At 32.7% G+C, this 20196-nt stretch overlaps 3 protein-coding genes and 1 long non-coding RNA gene across 4 annotated transcripts; 3 read left to right on the top strand and 1 right to left on the bottom strand.

The window, feature by feature from the left end:
• Positions 1–996: 996 nt before the first annotated feature.
• On the top strand, positions 997–5989 carry LOC112777070 (myb family transcription factor PHL8). The gene is made up of 7 exons (XM_072228577.1): positions 997–1058; positions 1145–1200; positions 3893–3971; positions 4368–4437; positions 4509–4964; positions 5062–5166; positions 5787–5989. Exons 1-5 carry the CDS (start codon positions 997–999, stop codon positions 4716–4718), a joined length of 477 nt encoding a protein of 158 aa, XP_072084678.1. The 3' UTR covers positions 4719–4964; positions 5062–5166; positions 5787–5989.
• LOC140182454 (uncharacterized) lies at positions 1566–1842 on the top strand. The gene is made up of 2 exons (XR_011878014.1): positions 1566–1704; positions 1797–1842. It is a non-coding gene; the product is annotated as an uncharacterized lncRNA (long non-coding RNA).
• A 2089-nt stretch (positions 5990–8078) lies between the features above and the next one.
• On the bottom strand, positions 8079–10717 carry LOC112779430 (uncharacterized). The gene is made up of 2 exons (XM_025823696.3): positions 10029–10717; positions 8079–9553 (listed from the first exon to the last, which is right to left on the bottom strand). The coding sequence occupies exons 1-2, from the start codon at positions 10260–10262 to the stop codon at positions 8324–8326; spliced, it is 1464 nt and encodes a 487-aa protein (XP_025679481.1). The 5' UTR covers positions 10263–10717; the 3' UTR covers positions 8079–8323.
• Positions 10718–16997: 6280 nt separating this feature from the next.
• On the top strand, positions 16998–17819 carry LOC140182388 (uncharacterized). The gene has a single exon (XM_072228576.1). The coding sequence runs from the start codon at positions 16998–17000 to the stop codon at positions 17817–17819; it is 822 nt and encodes a 273-aa protein (XP_072084677.1).
• The last annotated feature ends 2377 nt before the right edge of the window (positions 17820–20196 follow it).

Here is a 20196-nt window from a genome sequence, read left to right as displayed (position 1 = left end):
GTCCAATTTTTAACGAATTTGATTGTTATTGGCCGGGTTAATTGTGGGAGTGATGATTTGAGTATAATTATTATTTGTAACATTCTGAATTTTAAAATTAAATAATAAAGTATATATTGGATTTTGAAAATATTGTCATTGTCTTTATTATATCTTGGATTGAAATAAATTACTATAATTTTAAATTGTTTATAAAATTCACCATTTTTTCCTCCAGAAATTTTACTTATCTATTCCTCTTTCAACTAGTTTCTCTCAAAAAGTACAATCCAACTTCTCTTTGCCCTTCTCTTTATGGTGTTGTAGCATGCCTCTTACACTACCCCAATACCCTTGTTGGTATGTAAAAGATTGAACTAGTTTAAATCAAAACCGAATTTAAAGCAATTTTATTGATCCAGCTTATAATTGTGATTAATTAAATCAACAACCACCCAATTATCCAATCCTATAATCTCCACCACCACTACAACATTTTTAAGTTATTGCAACATATATGATAAATAACACTTAAAAAGTATTGTCTAAACTTATCAAAAGCAACGTTTAATGTTTGTTGCAATGAAATAATGTTATGGCAACATTTTTGTAATCAACACGTTATAGGCGTTGTCTTTCATCAATTAGAGAACAGGTAAAAAACGTTACTTTAACAAATTACACTTGCAACACTTATAACATTCATATATTACACTTTATAGAAGTTGCTTTAAAATCTTTCATAAACTTCCCATCATAAGTGTTGTCTAAAACATGTAAATATATTTTTCACTTAAATTTTAACCTTCCCTCCAAATATAGCAATAAAAATTACTCTTTCCCTCCTTATTAATTAAAAAAAAAAAGAAAATAAAAAAGCAAATAATTAAGACAGTGAATACATCATCTTTCATTCATTCATCATTTTTGTGTTTATAACATTATCAATTAGAAACAAAATTCTATGAGGAACCCTAACCCCAACCCTTTCATCATCTTTTGAATTTCCCTAAATCGATGCTATTTGCGGTTCCTTCTCTACTCGCACTGAATCATTCCCTCTCTACTCGCGGTTTGTGGTGCGTGTTCTTTCAATTGATGATTTCGTCGTTGAATCTCCGATGCCAGAGCGTGAAGGAGCTCAACGGCGAGTCTGATTTAGAAGCGTAGTCTCACCAGACGGTTACATCTCCATATGCGGCTTCGGTTTCCTTCTCTCCGGTACTTTGCAATTCTCTCTCTCTTTCTCTCTCTCTCTCTCTCACACACACACACACTTACACAACTCTTTGCGTTGTCATTTAATGCATTTATGGATGCTAATGTGATGTCGTTTTGAGGCAGAGAAAATGTGATGCCGTTGACATGCACACTTACACTCCTTTTTCCGCCGTGTCTTGACAGTTGTTGTTAATTTCTTCTTCACTCGTGGCACTGCCAATCTCAAAATTGAGGTCCTAGTTGCTTACAGTAATTCTGGTTATATTTAAATTGAAATTCAGTGAAACTTATGCATAGTAGTGTGATTAACGAAAGGGAGAGAATAATAAAAACCAGAGGTGCTGGCTCTGAACTGCAATGCACTGAATTATTAGTTAGGAATACTTTTTTAAGGTCAACTTGTATTGCCTTGTGACAGGAATTTCACTAATGAATTATTCTTTTTTCCAAGGGACTCAGAAACCAGCATTTATAGAAAGAGAGAGGGAATATCGATTTTTAGCTGTGAGTAGCTTTTTTTTTTCTAATTTAATCCGGTGACAAAATCCAACTTGTCAACTGTTCAATTATAATTTTATATAATTTGTCCTCCTCAGGTCTTTCCTGAATCACTAGATGAGGAGCTCTTTGTCAATCCAGCAGTATGTGATTCAAACTTTAAATCTTAGTAATCTTTTATTATCTTAAGTAACAATGGTTGTTATTTATAATGCTAAAATTAAATATTCGATGCTAATATTTTATTTGTGGTTTTGATGAGAAATTACTGCTTAATTATTTCTGGTCCTATAAAATCACTACAGTGTTTTATTGTTATGATATATTTTTGTGGTAGAAATAGATAGCCAACCAGCAGAAGCCTTCATGAAATGATGTAAATTTTAGGCTTGTTATTCAATTATTGTTGGTGAAATTTCAATTTAGGAAATTAACATTGGATTCATCTCAGTAGTAAAATTCAATTCTAGAGTTGAACACAGATGGAAAAGAGTTGTAGACCTAGAAAATCCTTAAATGCAACAAAAAAATTGTTGAAGTTTCAAATTAGGAACTCATCTTGTAGAAATAGCTCAAATCAAAAGAATTCAATGTCTTAAGAAATATTTCAAATGAAAACATGTACAATTTAGTATGTTTTTAAATAGTCTGATCAGGAACTTTTTATATTTTTCAGATTCTATAGTTTTTCTTGTATTAATCAAACCTACACAATCAGTTCTTGACTTAGTGCTTCCTATGATATAATGGAAGCTAGTACTTTTGTTTTCACAGAGGCAGTCTAAATTCTGTAGTGGTTTTAACATCTAATTGGCTATGGTTCTAAATTCAATCTCTTACTTCTGACAAGTTTCATTGTCTTGTTTAAGCTGCTTTGAAGCACCCTAGGACCCCTCCAACTAATCAAATTAGTGACCGATTTAGCTACCGATGACAAATCCAATCTAGTTAGTCGCTAAAATCGGTTACTATTTTCCAATTCGGGATCAATGGTTGTAAGGTTTCGTAATTTCTCCTTTTATTCTGGTCTTGATCACACTGTTGAAATGTTCTTTCCTTCTTAATATTGCAATCTTCATCAGCTTAATTAGATTTTACTCTACTGTTTTGATCTGTTGCTTGCTGCATTGCTGGATTGTGATTCAACAAGTAATTTAAGTATAGCTTTCAACAAGTAATTAGACTTTTTATATGTAGTTGAAGCTTCTGGTGTAGAATCATATCACAAACACTGATTATGATATAAACACAAGCATGCACACTGCATTATGTGCTGAACTAGGAAGATGATTGCAGCAGGGATTGGTTATGAATTTATCAGACAATTAGACATGATCACATCACATGAATATTATTTCCAAGAATCTAGTATTTGAATGCCATATATCTAGTTCCCTTTAACATTTCAGTTGAATTATAAGTTCACCTCCACAAGCTCCATTTCATATTCACTGTATAATCCAATATACAAACACCAAATGTGTAATGTACTAATAGGAGCTTCAGAAGAGACTCTAATGCTTGCTGAACCTATGGCTGGTAGTTGTGCCTGCTCATACGAATTTGGTCTTTATGTGATGTGCTGCTGCTTGTTTCAAATAATATTATGTAGATTAATGTTATTTAAAAGTAGTTTGCCTCCTTGGCTTGCACAACACAACTGATCCTACTACTGGATTCATATCCAAAGAGTTGCCAAGTGAATAGTGGCTATTTTATGTGCTGCTCCAAGGAAGCCTTTAGAATTAGTGTGGTGATGAAGATATGAGTAGTCTGCAGAAAGTTCCTATAAGTTTAATAAATTTGCTTCTTGTTGTCACATTAGAGAAGGTTTAAAAAAAACACTGCACGAGTCCATGGTAATTTCTGTTCTTGTAGCTTCCCTTGTCCAATACAGATTATAGTATCTTATTAATTAAAGTTTTGAATTAAAAATATTAACTCACTTCTAAAAGATTAATTAAGGGATGAAAAACTACCTCGCATTGAATTAAAAATATTAACTCGAATACAGAAAGGAAGGGATTGAAGTCCTTAGTGATAATAAACTGGCTTGAATTAGTACAAGTATATTGAATTTTGTATAATTAGTTTATATATGTAGTGTTTTTAATGTCTGAAGTGATTATAAAATATAAATACACCCATTGTGTCTGAATATATTTCTTTTGTGTATATAATCATATGGTTACAGGAGAAAAGAGGGACTGCACGGGGATTCAGTTTAAGCCACCTGGGTGTTGGGTTCCACTTCCATGGTTGAAGGTGGTCAAGTTAGCCATCTTCACATGCTTCTTGTGTTCTGCACTCTTCTTCTTAGTTGTCTTTTTTTGTCTTTACCTTTATTTCAATCAATTCTTTTACTTTCACAATTAAACTTTATTAATACCTACAATTTTCCAGATCTTGACTCTCAATATCTATTTACTTTGGTTTCTTCAACTAAATGACTTTATCTATTAATACCTACAATTAAACTTAATGTCATTTCCAAAACAGTTTGTGAAAACAAGTTTTTGAATAAATAATAGATCTATAAACTATCTAAAATAATAATAAGAATGAGATGACTGAGTAATAATTATAATAGTTAGAAAATTGATCAAACTAGTTGAATGCTTTTGTAATTGGTATAAAAAATTTCATTGATCAAATGTTTTGTTCAACAGAAGCATGCAAATTGCTGAGGCTCTCCAAATGCAAATGGAGGTGCAGAAGAAACTTTATGAGCAAATTGAGGTAGGTATCTAAATTAAAATTGAAGCATAACAAGTATATGTTAAAGATCAATATGGATAATGATTTTTCAGGTGCAGAGACATTTGCAGCTTAAGATTGAAGCACAAGGGAAGTACTTGCAATCAGTACTACACAAGGCACAAGAACTTGCAGGAATGATCAACAATGGCAGCCCGGGATCTCCTCCGATTTCAAAACTGACAGAAACAAGAGGAGGGTTCAGTTGGAGCTGTGGGCAGAGGAAACAGAACAGGGGAACCATGTGTTCACTTGAAATTTAAAGTTCTTTGACATCTTCTGAAAGCTCAATGGATCAAAGGCCTAATAGTACTAACACTACTAATACTACTTCACTTGAATTGTTGCCACTCTTCAAAGAATCTAAGGAACAAGAAGATGAATCTATTATTAGGAGAAAGAGGAGTTCAAGCTGCTTTGTTGATCAGCCATCAAAGATGAGCAGATCTGAATTATTATATAAAGTTGTGTTCTTCCAAGGATGCCAGCTTCTCGTCATCATGGAAAAGGTTATCTAGGTTTTTGTATTTGGTTTTCTTGTTTGAGCAATATAGCGAAATTAGCTGAAGTATTTAACCAGTAATACTATGGGGTCTAACTTTCTAGGATTTGCTTGCAACTTTCAAGCACCACACTCAGCTTTCCTCTCTGCTAAAGGACAAGATGTGAGAAAGATTCTCAAGCGTAAAGACAGTGATACTGGTGAAAAAGGTACTCCCTCCCTCCTTAAGAAATTTGGGAGTTGAGTTTCAAGTGGTTCACATTTCTTCTCTTTTTTAGCTGGGATTGCTTTTCAAGTTGTTTTTTTCTTGCATATTTTGTCATTTGGGGTTAAATGGTGTCTTTTGGTCTTTGATTAGTGATTGATGAAGGTTACATTGCACAACAGAGCTTCTGGATGTTCCTGCTCATTGATTCTTGGTTGTTTAGGCATGCCATTGTACTTCTGAGCCGGTTTTGTTCAAATAATTGATTTGGTGGATTGCAATTTCGTTTCTGTGCAGATAGTTTGAGATTTAATGCATGCTTTGGTTTTTGAGACTTAATGCATGCTTTTGTTTTAATTAATTCTGGGAGAGCTGTTTTTTGCATATTTTTTAAATTTCAAGTCTTATTAGAACACTTATTAAACATATTAAATATTTAAATGTAGAAAGTTTTAATGAAAAATGTTAACTAACTGTAAGCTTCTTTTTTTTTTTTTTTATGTTTTCCACTATTTTAACCAATTTCTTTAAAGGACTATTTAGCTGAATTATTAAAAAATCATATACTTATCTATATCGGGTACATGAATAACAATATACTTTTTTGTTGTGTATTATTTGCAGATTTAGCATATGGGACAAGTCAAGCATGGATATAAAATATGCAAGTAAATTGATATTTTTTGGATAAATATTAATTACTATTTTGTTATGACAATTATTGTTAGACAAGAATTTTATTATTTTGTTGAAAATTATTGATAAACATGTATTTGAAATACTAATTAAACTTTTTAATATCTATTTTAATTAGAATTTTATTATTAGTTATTTTGTCTTTTTTATAAATTTTTTTTATTGTGCACAAATTTATTTATTAAATAAAATAATTACACATGTATGAACAAAAAATTTTATTGTAAATTTTATTTTTGTGTATTTTTATTACAAAAGTAACTTTTATTTTTACCAAAAAGGCAACCCTTCTATTAGTTGCATATTTTGAATATTAGACAACACTTGTATGGTTGTATATCCAAAAGAAAAAACAACACTTGTATAGGTTGCATATCCAAAAGAAAAGGCAACACTTATATAGGTTGCATATCCAAAAGAAAAGGCAATGTTTTAAAAGGGTTGCATTTTATTGCAAATAGGCAACATTTTGTAGTAGTGGCCAAAATATAAGAGAAAAGACAACACTGAAAAAGTGTAGTCTCAAACACACATTTGAAGTGTTGTTGTTTTTCAACCAAAGGCAACACTTACCAAGTGTTGCAAGTGTTGCTCTCAAAAGCAACGCTTTTGAAATAAAAAAGTGTTGCCTTGATCTAAGGCAACAGCTGCATATGCAACGCCGCCCAAAAACGTTGCCTTAGGTCCAAAAGTGTTGCCATAGATCAAAAGCAACCTTTTGTCAGCTTTTAGGCAACACTTTTTAAAAGTTGCCTCAACCTGAAAATGTTGTAGTGCACTAAACACACATGGTGACATTAAAGCCAAAGTTTCCTTATAGGAGAATAGAATATGCAGAACTCCAACGACCAAGAGATGGGTAATAAGGTAACAACATTCAATTCAATTCAATTTTTTTCTTTCTAGCTTCCATAAGCTGACAATTGTACATAATTTGTTTAATGCACCCACTTTAGAACAATTGAGCAAACCAACATTGAACAAAGAGAGCCCAGATTTGCCAGAGCTATGAAATGGACCCAACCTTCCCATAATAAAATTAATAATAATAATAGGCCTCTCTTTATAAGCACAAGGTCCATTGAAAGCAGTGTACAAAACATTACTACTTACCAACATCAAAGTACACAAAGACACATACTTACATATTACAGCTACAAAGGTACAACATACCAATAACAAAAGCCTATAATGTGGCCTACCCATCAATCTCCCTTCTTATAATATCCCTTCACACTTCACTTTCAAAGCATTAAAGTCATAACTGCCATGCATTGGAAATCAAAATGTAGAAATTGCCAAACCTCTATTCCAAATTCTCTCTTTTTGCTTCATTCTCCTCTTCTTACTTCTTACATCGTTGCAAATATACACACATATTTTGATTTCAAATGTGAAAATAAAGAGGTGTGTTTTACATTAATATTAAGTTATTTTAGTTAAAGACGTTAATATTAGGGATATTAAACCGGAAAAAAAAAATCATAACTCACAATTTTATATAAGATAAAAATCAAAGAAATTATGACTTCCGAATAGGTTAATCTTTCGAACTGTCGCTGAATTTACCGACAGACAAGAGATAATCTGGCCAATTGAAACATCTTAGTAGCCAAAGAAAAAGAAAACAAAAGCGATTCTCATAGTAGCGACGAGTGAAATGAGAGCAACTTAAACCGTGAAAATAGAATTGTGGAAGAGCTATACAAGCTTCGTGCTGCTAGGCGAAGCGTGGAATGCTGCACCCTAGATGACGAAAGTCTAATAGCCGAAAGCATCACTAAGCTTAGGTTCTAACCCGAGTAGCATGGGATAAAATTTTGCACAATAAAATAATAATTCACAATTGCAAGGAAGACAAAATTTTTTTTAAATTGTCATTCACAATTTGTATTTATATATTTTTTTTAAATCATGATTCAGATTTTCATCTTATCACTTTTCAATCCAATATGTGGGTATTACATATTTACATACTTATTAATCAATATTCGAGAGTCACACCACATTTAGGATTATGTAAAAAATAGTTCTTCATGACATTTAGGATCAAAATAAATACTACAAACTGGGGTAAAAATTTTCATAACATTGTTCGTGTAAAATTCTTCTTGTCTAGGTGATATTAGAAGTTCAACTTACTCTTTAATATAGTACTAGAAGATGCTAGAATAATATATGTAAATAATTCTTACAAGATGTTAGAAACAAAGTACAAGATTGGCAACAAACACTGAAGTGGTTTCATAATGTGGAGTAGTTACTATATTATACAGATATCAATTAAAGAAACCATATTAATTGAGCTGCAATGTTCAGGTGAAGATAACTAATTTGTTGGGCAATAAATTAAGTAATTGACAACACTATCAGCATATGTTAGAAGAAAACTAAAAAGCCTAAAAAAGAAAAATTAAAAGAAAAAGAAATACAAGTTGAATCTTTGTTCTTGATGGAAGAGCTAACTATACAACTAGACATAGACACATCACCAACATTGTTTCCATAAAACTGCACCATAAGCCATTGGTAACATGGCTAGAAACCCCCATAGAGGATATGTAGTTATGTGAAGTCACATTCACATTCCCATTGAGAATCTTAGAATTTGAATTATATTCTACCAAATTAACCTCTTCTTGGTGTTGTTGGCATGGTTTTACTCCATAAGGAACACTGCTACTTGACATTTCTCTAATTTGGTAACAAAGGTTTGGGTTGTTCCATGCACCAAAACGCCTCCCTAATTTTCCATAGAAGTCCTTGGAGAATTTAAGCTCTCCTATGAAATTGTTTCCACTTAGGTAAATTGCATTGAGGCTAGGAAGAGATTCTAGCTTAGGTGACAATGTTCCTGTGAGGTTGTTATCACTTAGGCCTAGAAATCTCAATTTCTTTAACTCTGATATTGACTCAGGAATTTCACCTATTAGCCCCATGTTAGAGAGTTCCAAAACTTCCAAGTTCTTAAGCTTTTCCCACTTTAGGACATTGATGCTTCCACCTAAGGGATTGTTGGACAAAACCATTTCTTCCAAGGAACACATTTCTTCAAGAGACAAAGTTAATCCACCAGAGAATTTGTTGCTTCTAAGGTCCATAAGTGTCAAATTCTTAAGATTAGCAAATTCATTTGGCAAATTACCTTCCAAGTTGTTGTGGCTAACATCAATCTTCAATGCTGAAGTTAAGCTTCCAAGTGTCGAAGGCAACACCCCGGATAGCGAATTCTGACTTAGATCAAAGATTAATAAGTCCTTAAGTCCACCAAATGTATCCGGAATGTTACCATTGAAATAGTTTCCAGCAAGAACAAGTCTTCTCAATTTGATGAGACTACCAATTTCTGTTGGAATTTCACCTGATAAGCCATTCTCTAGCAACACAAGCGATTCGAGGTTCTTGAGGACACCGAAACTTGAAGGAATGGTTCCAATTAGGCCCTTGTTTGATCTGAACTCGAGCGATTCTAAGCTTTCGGCTAGTTTGTCCCAGCTTCCAGCCGGGATGCTAACTGGAAGCTTGTTTGGTGATTGAAAGCAATTGAAGAAGGACAGAGATTTCAGGTGCCTTAACTCAAACAATTGTGGCCTAAATTCCAAATTTGGAGCACAAACCAGAGAGTTATCATGGATTGGTCCAATGTTTAAGACAGTAACATACCAAAATCCATCAAACAGATCACAAGATACACCCTGCAATTTAAAATAACATCACCACACAGATCATAAAAAGAAAAAAGAATAAAAGTTATTGCAATGTTTGTAGAAAACTTATCATTTCAAATAACTGCCAAAAGTTCCTATTCCTAGTACACGGTTTAATCAGAAAATGAATAGTTGCTGTACCATAAAATCTTTTACACTTTACTATGACAAAAAAAAAAAAACAAAACTTTTTGAATAAAAGAATGGGGGAAATCATTACTATGAAGACAAGGTTCACATCAGAAATCATTTTCAAAATTAAGACCTCATGGATCTAAATTTTTAATAATACATAAACGAAATCTCAAATAAACAAGGAGATTATGTTCAAAGCTTCATTGTTAATTCTGAATAATTAAGAGTAGCTATAATATTCTTTTCTGAAACTCATCATAAGAAAAGGCCTAATAAACCTTCAACCAACACTATTCTATTCTGCAGTATAATCAAATGGAACAGTTACCTGAATTGGAGTCCAACCACAAGGATCTGGATAAAGATCTGAGCCATTCCATGAATCACCAACGAAGCCTTGAATGGTAGAATACAAAGCTTCTTGCTCTTTTTTCTCCATTGGAGCTACATCATAGTCTACTACTATTTGTCCACAGCAACTTTCACCAAGTGAGAACAAAACCATAGCAAAAATTGCATGAATAAGACTAATACTAATTATAATAGCCTTAAACCTCTCCATGATGATGTTACTGAACCAAAAAGAAAGGACTATAACAAGCTCAAGAATATGGTTGCAAAGATGATGAAACTCAATTGCATCTTATGATATGATTACATGGTTTTGATGATGATGGGGTTTAGTTATATTAGAAATGTTTTCTCCTTTTGGGATAAAAGACACAATCCTCAAGTAAGTTGTAGCAAAAGGTGAGTAGCAGAGAGAAGAATGAAGATGAAACAAATGAGTTAATCAGCTCTCAACAATGAAGACAAAGAACTCAGCATGGGGCCCTACAAAAAACTACAAAGGTTTTTTTGGAAGAGCACACATTTTATTTTCTTCCTGTTGCATCAAGAGAGTAAGAAAGAACAAGATCCTGAAATTGTGCTCAAAACTGAATGGGAAAAGAGGAATGGAGGAAACACAAAAAGCTGAGTAAGGAACCTGACCCTCTTTACTCCATTGTGTTTATGGAAAAGCTAAGGAAGTGTGGGCACTATATATATATATAAGAAAGGAAGAAAACAAATTAGAGAAATAAAAAAAAAAAAAGAAAAACTTAGCACAGTTATCAAGGCTCAAGGTCATAATAACAATGACTTTAATATATGATCAGAGATGCATTAAAGAGGCCTAGCCTATTATTATTTATTTATATGAAAGCAAAAAATAGGCTTTTGCTTTTATGCAGCCTTGCTCTGCAATTTCCACACTCTTGTGACTATTAATTATTATTATTATTATTGAATATTAGATTAGATGAGAAATTAGCTCTGCAGTAATATAATTTTATATATATTTTTATTTGTTTCAGTTTTGTCCTATATGAACACTAAATAGGGTTATTCACTAATAATTTGATGCAGTCATGAAATTTCAAATTTTCAAAGGGAGTTAGTGTAATAATTTAAACCCTTAATTTCACATTTGTTTAGAACAATTTTTAATTGTAAAAATAGAATGGCAGAGTGATAACTTTATTAGTAGGAGGTTATTAAAGTACATATTGGTAGTTGGAGGAAATAATGGATGCACATAAAAGGGTTAAGGATTGATGAAGAAAAAAGTGAAGGTTACATAAGCAGTAAGTAGTAGGGGACCATTACATTATCCATGCAAAAGAAAAGAAAGGGTGTGCTGTGTGCATGCATCATGCATGTAATAGCTAGCATGCAAGACAAATAAGGTTTTTTATCCACTAATATAATATAATATAATAATTAAATTTTGATATTCTTTCGTTGTAAAACAGTTTTACATGTAAATTTAATTATGTAATATTATATTAATAAAAATAATTATATTTTATATAAATGGTATGAATAATTGTTTAAAATAATGAATATGATTGTACAATTATATAAAATATTAGATAAAGTATTAAATTAGTCTCCTACATTTGGATATAATTTTGATTTGGTCTTTAAAGTTTAAAGTATCCTATTTAAATTAAAAAAGTTTTATTTAGTTTCAATGTAGTCCTACCGTAAAGTCAAAAGTTAAATAATTAACGAAATGTCCTACATGACAGAACATGGTCGATAATCTGAAGAATAAGTACAAACTTCAGAGGCACAAAATCAACCGTAGATGCATCTATATTTATTTATCATTTTTTATCATTTAAATGAAATATTTTCTATAAAACTAAGAAAAATGATAAATAAATGTATTGATACATCCACGGTTGATTGTGTGTCTTTGAAGTTTATACTTATTTTTCAGATTATCCACCTTATTCTTGTACTGCAGCCATATAGCACATTCTGTTAATTATTTAACTTTGATTTCACGGTGAGATTATATTGAAGCTAAATGAATTTTTTTTAGAATCAAATAGAATATTTTAAACCTTAAAAACCAAAATAAAATTACATTTAAATATAAAGAATCATTTTAGTATTTTACCCTAAAATATTTTATACTATCTTAGTGCATCAAAATTAAACCCATAATATCATATGCTTCATTGTTGTGTGTGTGCTTTTTCCTGTGGGTTATTTATCTTATCAGAACCGCTCTCTTCATCACTACCCTTTGAGAATTGAAACTAAAAGGGTGGAAAATGAAAGGACAATAAAGCACAGTGGCTTTGAAACAGTGATGGTATGCAGTTTCTAATGAACTATATAGGTTCAGAAATCAGAAAATTGGACCATACTTTGTGTGTTAGTACTTAGTACTATACTTTATATACTATAATAATCTCTCTCTCACAACAACCCCTTGGGTCCATTTTGTCCTCAAAACTTGTGGCTAACTAAATGAATCAAACAGTTCAATTTGAAGGGTTATTTTTGGAAGCATGTATATATATATGGTCATTTGACTCATTGGTGAGTTTAATTTATGGATAATTATTAAATTTGATTTTCCTAAGAATAATAATTTTGTAATTTTAATTTTGATTTTGCTAAGAAGCACAATGTACATATAGTACTATGATTCTGACTTTGAAGGTGTTTCTGTTTTCACGGGTCACATAAGGATATAGTTAGTAGTGTGTAGCTTAATAATTTCTTGATTTGCTAAAATGTTATTGTTATTCAAATTTTTTTACTTGCCAAATGTAGAGAGAAATTCACTTAACTTTTATACTCATTATCCAAATAAAACATCTTTTATTGTCGCGCTAGCACTTAATTGCATGTTAGGTTTAAAATGGTTTAATTTATAAAGTACGATAATGCCATATATTAATAATAAAAATAAATAGCTTTTTATATATGCTCTCTTAAAAAGAAATTAATTTTACTTAAACTGATTTGAAAAAAAGAATAAAATTAAAAAATAAAGACTAAATTAAATTTTTATATTATATTTAGTACAATATACATGATCAAATTATGTCAGTATTTTGTTTAGTTTAGTTTAAAATAAGAAAAATTATTAGGGGTAAACAATTTTAGTATTTATTGCTATCATTTGGCAAGTAAAAATGTTAAATTATCTTAAATAAATAAATTTTATTAATTCATATGTACAAATTCTAGAAACGTAAATGTAACTTGTTTTGATTTATGTGTATAAAATTTTGATAAATATAAATATAAATTATATATTTTTTTGAACAAAATGTCTGTAAATATTAGTATAAATTATTATTAGTCAAAAATAATAATATTTAGGACTTATTTGAGTGAGTTTCTAAAAAAAAAGATCTTTTTTCGATTTTTTTTAAAAGATTTTATGAAAAAGTAAAAGTAATTTTATGTTTGGGTATCTCATGCAAAAAGATCTTTTTATCTATTAATTATGTTTGATCATAAAAAAAAATCTATTAATTATGTTTGGATATAACAATATAAAAACATTTTTTATTTATTTATAATATGAAAAACATCTTTTCTTTTTTAAAAAAAAAATATCTTTTAAAAAATGTAAATTACATTTTCTCAAAAAATATTTTTTTTATTTTCTAAAAAATAAAAAAAAATCTTTTTTCATTGAAAAAATATATTTTTTTATCAAAATAATAGCGCCCAAACAAACATAATAGCATTCAAATAAGCACTTATATAACCTTGTTCTTAAAATAAAATTATTTAAATATTTTTATTAATTAAAAAATAAAAACAAAATAAACCCTAATCCTTCTACTTATCATTATGAAAATCATCATCATCAGAAAATTTTAAACTATCTCCAATAAACTCAACCCAATTAGCAATCATGCACAAACTCTATTTTTCTTTTTTCACAACTAGAAATTCAATGCATATTAATGAATCAAATATCCAAATGTTGAACCAAAAATAAAAGCAAATTCATAAACCTCCAAGCCATTGTAGTCCATGAGAAGGCAAGAAGGTATTAGTCTCATGGGGTAAAAAACAATTAAGGAACAGGAAATAATCAATAATATGACAGCACAGGCACAATTAGGGAACAGGAAATAACCACTAGAAATTACAATTTCATCAATTTCGGTAATACCAATTAAAATCAAAGGGGAGAGAGAGAACAAAAGAGGGCGTTGCGGTTGTAGGAAGGAGGAGAAGAGGGAGGCGGTGACGTCGTTGATGACCGTAGGAAGGGGTTATGGGAAAAAGGATAGAAAGGAAATTTAAAAAGTTGATAAGGATATTTTAAAATAAAAATGTTATTAAAATTTTTGTATCTGTTTGTAGAAATTTTAGTATTTTATTTTTTTAAAATATTAAAAGGACTGAAATTTTAAATTTTTAGATTAATATTTTAGTTTTAATTTATTATCATCAAATATAATACTAAATCTTAATTCTTTCTTTTTAGTTTGATCTTTAGAAATAAACATTGCTTTTATAACAACTAACTAAATATCATTTCCTTTTATTATATGATGATGAATGTACAAATTAAACTCATATTTTAATTATATAATATAATAGTATTTTGAGACAAAAAAAAATGCTTTGTTAATAGGGTTTTGGTGCTCTATTAGAATTTGATTGCTCTGTTTCAGGGCTTTGGTGGCTATTAAGAATTTTTTTTTTTTAAATTTGATCGTTGTTCATTATTCATCAATCGGCTGTCTCTCCTTGATTGCACTGTGTTGTCAATATACAAAATAGAAGGAATAACCAGCAACAGAAAAACAAGAATAGTGGTGAGAAGAATGATGGACCAATCTGTTTGGAGGAGGGAGATGTCTCTAAGAAAATCAACACCTATTCTAAGAGTCTTGTTGAAAGTTTTTTTTTTTTTACTGACAAAATCTTTTTAGTAGGGACGCTAGACAGTGCCTTTAGAGCCATATGGAGGGATCCGACTGGATTCAAGGTAGCTGACATGGGAGATCATCAATACCAATTTTTCTTCGATCATGAAGGGAAGATTGCGAGAATAAAAGGGGGATCTCCATAGTTGTTTAAGAACTATGTTCTGCATTTGAAAAAATGGACTGATTGGGAGAGTGCTGAAGAGAGTCGAATTAGACTCATTCCAATGTGGGTGCAGTTTTGGAGTTTGCCAGAAAAATATAAGACATTGAAAGTGGATAACTGACTAAGTGAAAAGCTCGGAAAGACTCTAGACATTGGTTTCTTCAATGTAAGTGGGAAGGAATCAAGAATCATCAAGGCAAGGGTAGAAATTAATGGCGACAGGAAATTCAAAGACAATCTATAAGTCATTGGACCGGATCAAAGAATACTAGAAGTAGGGCTGAGGTATGAACGCCTTGGAAAATTGTTCACTTAGGTTGCGTTTGTTTCCGAAAACAGGACAGGACAAGACATTGATGGACAAAGACACAAAATTGTGTTCTTGTATTCTCTTTGGTGATAAACTAGAACAAATTATAAAAATTCAATTTATTCTCATTTTTTTCATTAAAAAAATTTGAGATAAAAAATATAATAATAAAAAATATAATTAAAAAAAATTAACAAAAATAATGAAAGAAAAAATAAAAAATAAATTGTGTCCCTTGTTAGTGTCTCCGTGTCCTTCCTGTCATGATGGACACAAATTACACTAATTACACTAATTCAGTGTCTCTGAACACATTGTTTATGTCCATGTCTCCTCTGCCAAACACAATTTTGTGTCTCTATGTCCCTGTCCCAGTGTCCTGTCTTTGTAAACAAACGCAGCCTTATTGTGGGCATATAAGGCACGAGGCAAGACATGTACCAAGTTGTTTAAAGACTCAGCCGATGAATGCGTGCAACAAGACCAAATTGGAAAATGGTTGAGGGCAGATCAGATAGGAAAGATGGTGGATACATTTGGGACTCATGATGGTAAAACTCCTGCTAGATCCACAGCAAAATCAATGAGGAATAGAAAGAAACCAACCCCAAAATGGCTGATTAATAGTTTTTCTAGTCTCAACATGAAAGAGAATGACAGTAGAAGAAATGATAAAGTAGAGGACAAGAAAAACAAGGTAAAAGACACTGGCAGAATCATTCCTGAGAAGGAGTGGAGGTTAATGGAGTATGATGGTAACCGTGTTGTTCTAGGAAAACTGAATTTATAATTAAATACTGAGCAACCGGTGAGCGTAAATACAGTACCGATGAAGATCTTTGCGAAAGGTTCACACCTAAAGAGTATGCCTAGGCAGGGGAGAGAGAACTATACCCCTGTTAGTGGAACCAAGAAAAGATCTGAAGGGGAGGAGATGGAAGAAGGCCAGAAGAGAATCTGCCTAGACGAAATACAGAATCAAGACACTGAGGTGGAGGGTGCCAGCCGTCAATTGGCACCCACAAATCCATAAAGATACTTAAATGAAATTGTCGGGATTTGGGAAGACCCCTGACAATCCATAACCTGGGTCAACAAATTCCATTCCCCTACGATTGGTTTTCTTTGTGAGATCAAAAACTAATCTCGAATGGTAGAAAGGAAGTTAAAGTCATGTGGTTTCTCTAAATTTTTCCTGGTTGACCCGACAGGAAGAGCTGGTGGACTAGCATTATGTTGGAAAAAAGGCACTAAAATTACAGTCATTCAACATTCTGATGGTAGACTAGCATTATGTTAAAGGAGACTTGGACATTGATGGGGTTCATATGAGCTGTAATGATTAGGTGGGGCAGCAACAATTCGAGGACATTACAACCATTATACAACAATTGGGGAGGTAAAGTGATGATTTTTGTGGACTTTAATTCCATCACTAACCAATCTGAAAAAGTTGGCAGTGGACTTAAATCTTCCCAATCAATCTCAAATTTCAATTACTTCATTGGGGATAACGGGTTAGCAAATTTGGGCATGCAAGGTAGACAATTTACATGGAGTAATAAAAGAAGAGCGAAAATGCTAGTGATGGAGAGGTTGGACAGATTTATGGCCAATGAACAGTGGCTAGATAGCTGCCCGCACGCAACTGTCTTGAGATTATCAGAAACTGGATCAAACCATACGCCACTTATTCTCGAAACTAATCCAACTAATGAACAATCGAAAAGGAGATTTCAGTTTCAAGAAAAGTGGTGTGCAGTGGAAGATGTTCGAAAAATAGTTCAAGAAGCTTGGAGAATTGAGATTGAAGGGTCTCCCATGTATAAGCTGGCCCAGAAGCTAAAATACTGTAGACACCAAATTGTGGCATGGCAACGTTCAAGCAAATCCAATTTCAAGAAAGTTATGGTAGAAATTGAAGGCCAATTGGATGAGCTAAGAGCTGCAGGTATAACTGGCAAGAAGGAGATCTTAGAATTCGAGAATCGATTAGAAATGGCTTACTTGCAAGAAGAACGTTATTGGAAGGAGAAATCTGAAGTTAAATGGCTAAAGGAAGGCGATAAAAACACTCATTTCTTCCACCAAAAAGTCAAGACTAGAAGCCAGAGAAATAAGATTTGTAGGCTAATTGGAAGGAATGGGGAGATGACAACAACTAATTCGGCCATTGTATCCGTGGCTGAGGATTACTACAGAGACATCTTTGCTTCCTCCTTTCAGGCTGACCCGGAACCCTTCCTAACTGAGTTTGAGCCAAAGGTTACAGCTACCATGAACCAGAGGCTACAAAGGTTAGTCTCTATGGAAGAGGTTAAACGAGCGGCTTTTAGCATCCACCCCCAGAGTGCTCCAGGAGAAGATGGAATGACAGCAAAGTTTTATCAATTCTTCTAAAAAATAGTAGGAAGTAATGTGTTCAAAGCAGTTAACAGCTTCTTTGGCGGAGGGTGCATATTGAAAGGTTTCAACCACACAAATATTTGCCTCATCCCAAAAATCTCTTATGCAAATATCATGAACTAGGTGAGACCTATTAGCTTGTCTACAGTGTTTTATAAAATTATTTCAAAAATCCTAGTGCACCAGCTACAAGGTTGTATAAATGGCTTAATTAGTCCTAATCAGAGTGCCTTCCTTAAGAGAAGACTTATCTCTGATAATATTGATTACACACGAATGCATGTACTATCGAAAAAACAAAAAGATAGGTCTTCAGGCTGAAATGGCTATCAAGTTAGATATGAGTAAAACTTATGATTGAGTGGAATGGCACTTTCTATGGTTCATCTTGGAGAAGCTTGGTTTTGGAGCTAGATGGATTAATTGGATCCTAGAATTGGTCACAACTGTTTCTTATTCCGTTGTTGTGGAAAGTCAATCCTATGGTTTTTTTTTAAACCAACTAGAGAAATCCGCCAAGGAGATCCTCTATCTCCATATCTATTTTTTTTTTGTGCAAAAGTTCTTTCCTTCTTGCTACACAAAGCGGAACAAAATATGCAGATTCAAGGACTACAAATTAGTAGGCGATGCCCCACTATCAACCACCTCATCTTTGCTTATGACTCCATTCTCTTATTTAAAGCCTCAGATGAATCTTTTGACAGCATTCTAGGCCTATTGACTGACTACAAGAGCTTTAGTGGGGAAAAGGTTAACATGGATAAATCATCAATTTTTTTCAGCAATAACACCCCTGAAACAGTAAAAAATTTCCTGGCAACTTGGCTAAATATAACTCATATTGGTGCACAGGATAAGTACTCGGGGCTTCCTTCTATTATTAATAAATCTAAAAAAGCTACTTTCAACTCAATCAAAGAAAGGGTACAAAATAATCTTATGGGCTGGAAACGTAACATGCTATCTAACGCAGGAAAATATGTTCTCATCAGAGTAGTAAGTGAAGTTGTTTTTATCGATACACTTTTCTGTTTTCGTCTTCCGGACACTCTACTATCGGAAATTCATAGCATGTTCTCTCAATTTTGGTGGGGTCAAAAGGGGACAAAAAGGCATATAGTTTAGATGAGCTAAGACAAGATGACACGAAGTAAAAAAAAGGGGTGGCCTTGGGGTGAAGGACTTTCGTGCCCAGAACCTAGCTCTATAGGAAAAATAATTTTGGAGACTAGCTATGCAACCTAATTCTCTACTGAGCAGAATGTTAAAGGGAAAATATTTCAGATATGGAAATGCATTAACTGCAGAGGTTGGAAGCTGACCTTCATAGGGCTGGCGCAGTATCCTGGAAGGGCGCAGAGTTGTAGAGAAAGGCTTGAACTGGAAAGTAGGATCTGGGAGCGGAATTAAAGTTTTTGGAGACCCCTGGCTACCACCTCCTTTCCCTTTCTGCATTAACTAGAATCAATCTTTCCAACCGCAGTGTAACTCAATTTTCTGGGTGAAGGACCTCTTGCTCAACTCACGGTCATGGAACCAGATTCTAATTCACAGTATTTTCCCCTCAGAAATTGCAAGCAGAATCCTCGCAATTAAACCTGCAAGTGAAGAAGATAAATTGCAATAGTGTCTCAACAAGACAAACAGCTATGATGTCGCATCAGGCTATGAGGTTGCTAACTAATTCTACCATGTTGAAATTGACCATTGCCCAAACATAATGCAGAACCCCCATCTTTGGTCTCAAATCTAGAAACTTGCAATCCCCCCAAAATCCAATTGTTCCTCTGGAAGGTGTGCTATGAAGTCTTCCCAGTAATGCTGAACCTCAATGCCAAGTTTGCTTCTTCAAACCCAGAATGTGTCTGTTGCTACAATGACCGTGAATCAATTAATCATTGTCTACTTATTTGTGCGGAGGCGAGAAGCGTTTGGGAGAAAAGTCCTTTAGCCAGATTCCTCCATTCTCAACCATACGGTCACTTCCATCAATGGTAGCTGAGATTGAAGGTAAACGTTGCGCAACAGAGCGACAAAGAGAATAAACTCAGCTTTGCGGCTATTATCTGCTGGCAGAATTAGATTGCTAGAAATCTTTGAGTGTTTGAGAGAATGAAGGTAACACTAGAGGAAAGCTTGGAGGCAGCTTCAAAGATCTTCTACTCCTTCAGACAAAATAGCAGCACTTCACAACGCTAACTTCTCGGCTCTTTCCTTTTTGTCTAAGAAAATTTATGTTTAATTATTCATCACTTAGTTGATTTTATTGGGATACCCCCATTTTCTTTGTTGCTTTCTTTCTGATTGGACTGCTTGTATTCCTCTCATTCTTGGAACAAAATAACTGTCTTTGGTAAAAAGAAATAAT

This window comes from Arachis hypogaea, chromosome 19, assembly GCF_003086295.3.
Source record: "Arachis hypogaea cultivar Tifrunner chromosome 19, arahy.Tifrunner.gnm2.J5K5, whole genome shotgun sequence".
Lineage (NCBI taxonomy): Eukaryota > Viridiplantae > Streptophyta > Magnoliopsida > Fabales > Fabaceae > Arachis > Arachis hypogaea.
Note: the sequence above shows the minus strand (reverse complement) of the source record. Positions and strands in the feature narration are given on the sequence as shown.

Excerpts from the sequence above, each read along its gene's own strand:
- LOC140182388 (XM_072228576.1), top strand. The coding sequence starts at position 16,998 with ATGCTAGTGATGGAGAGGTTGGACAGATTTATGGCCAATGAACAGTGG.
- LOC112779430 (XM_025823696.3), bottom strand. The coding sequence starts at position 10,262 with ATGGAGAGGTTTAAGGCTATTATAATTAGTATTAGTCTTATTCATGCA. Across the intron at positions 9,554-10,028 it reads GTGGTTGGACTCCAATTCAG|GGTGTATCTTGTGATCTGTT; the intron begins GTAACTGTTCCA and ends TTTAAATTGCAG.
- LOC112777070 (XM_072228577.1), top strand. The coding sequence starts at position 997 with ATGCTATTTGCGGTTCCTTCTCTACTCGCACTGAATCATTCCCTCTCT. Across the intron at positions 1,201-3,892 it reads CTTCGGTTTCCTTCTCTCCG|GAGAAAAGAGGGACTGCACG; the intron begins GTACTTTGCAAT and ends ATATGGTTACAG. Across the intron at positions 4,438-4,508 it reads AACTTTATGAGCAAATTGAG|GTGCAGAGACATTTGCAGCT; the intron begins GTAGGTATCTAA and ends ATGATTTTTCAG.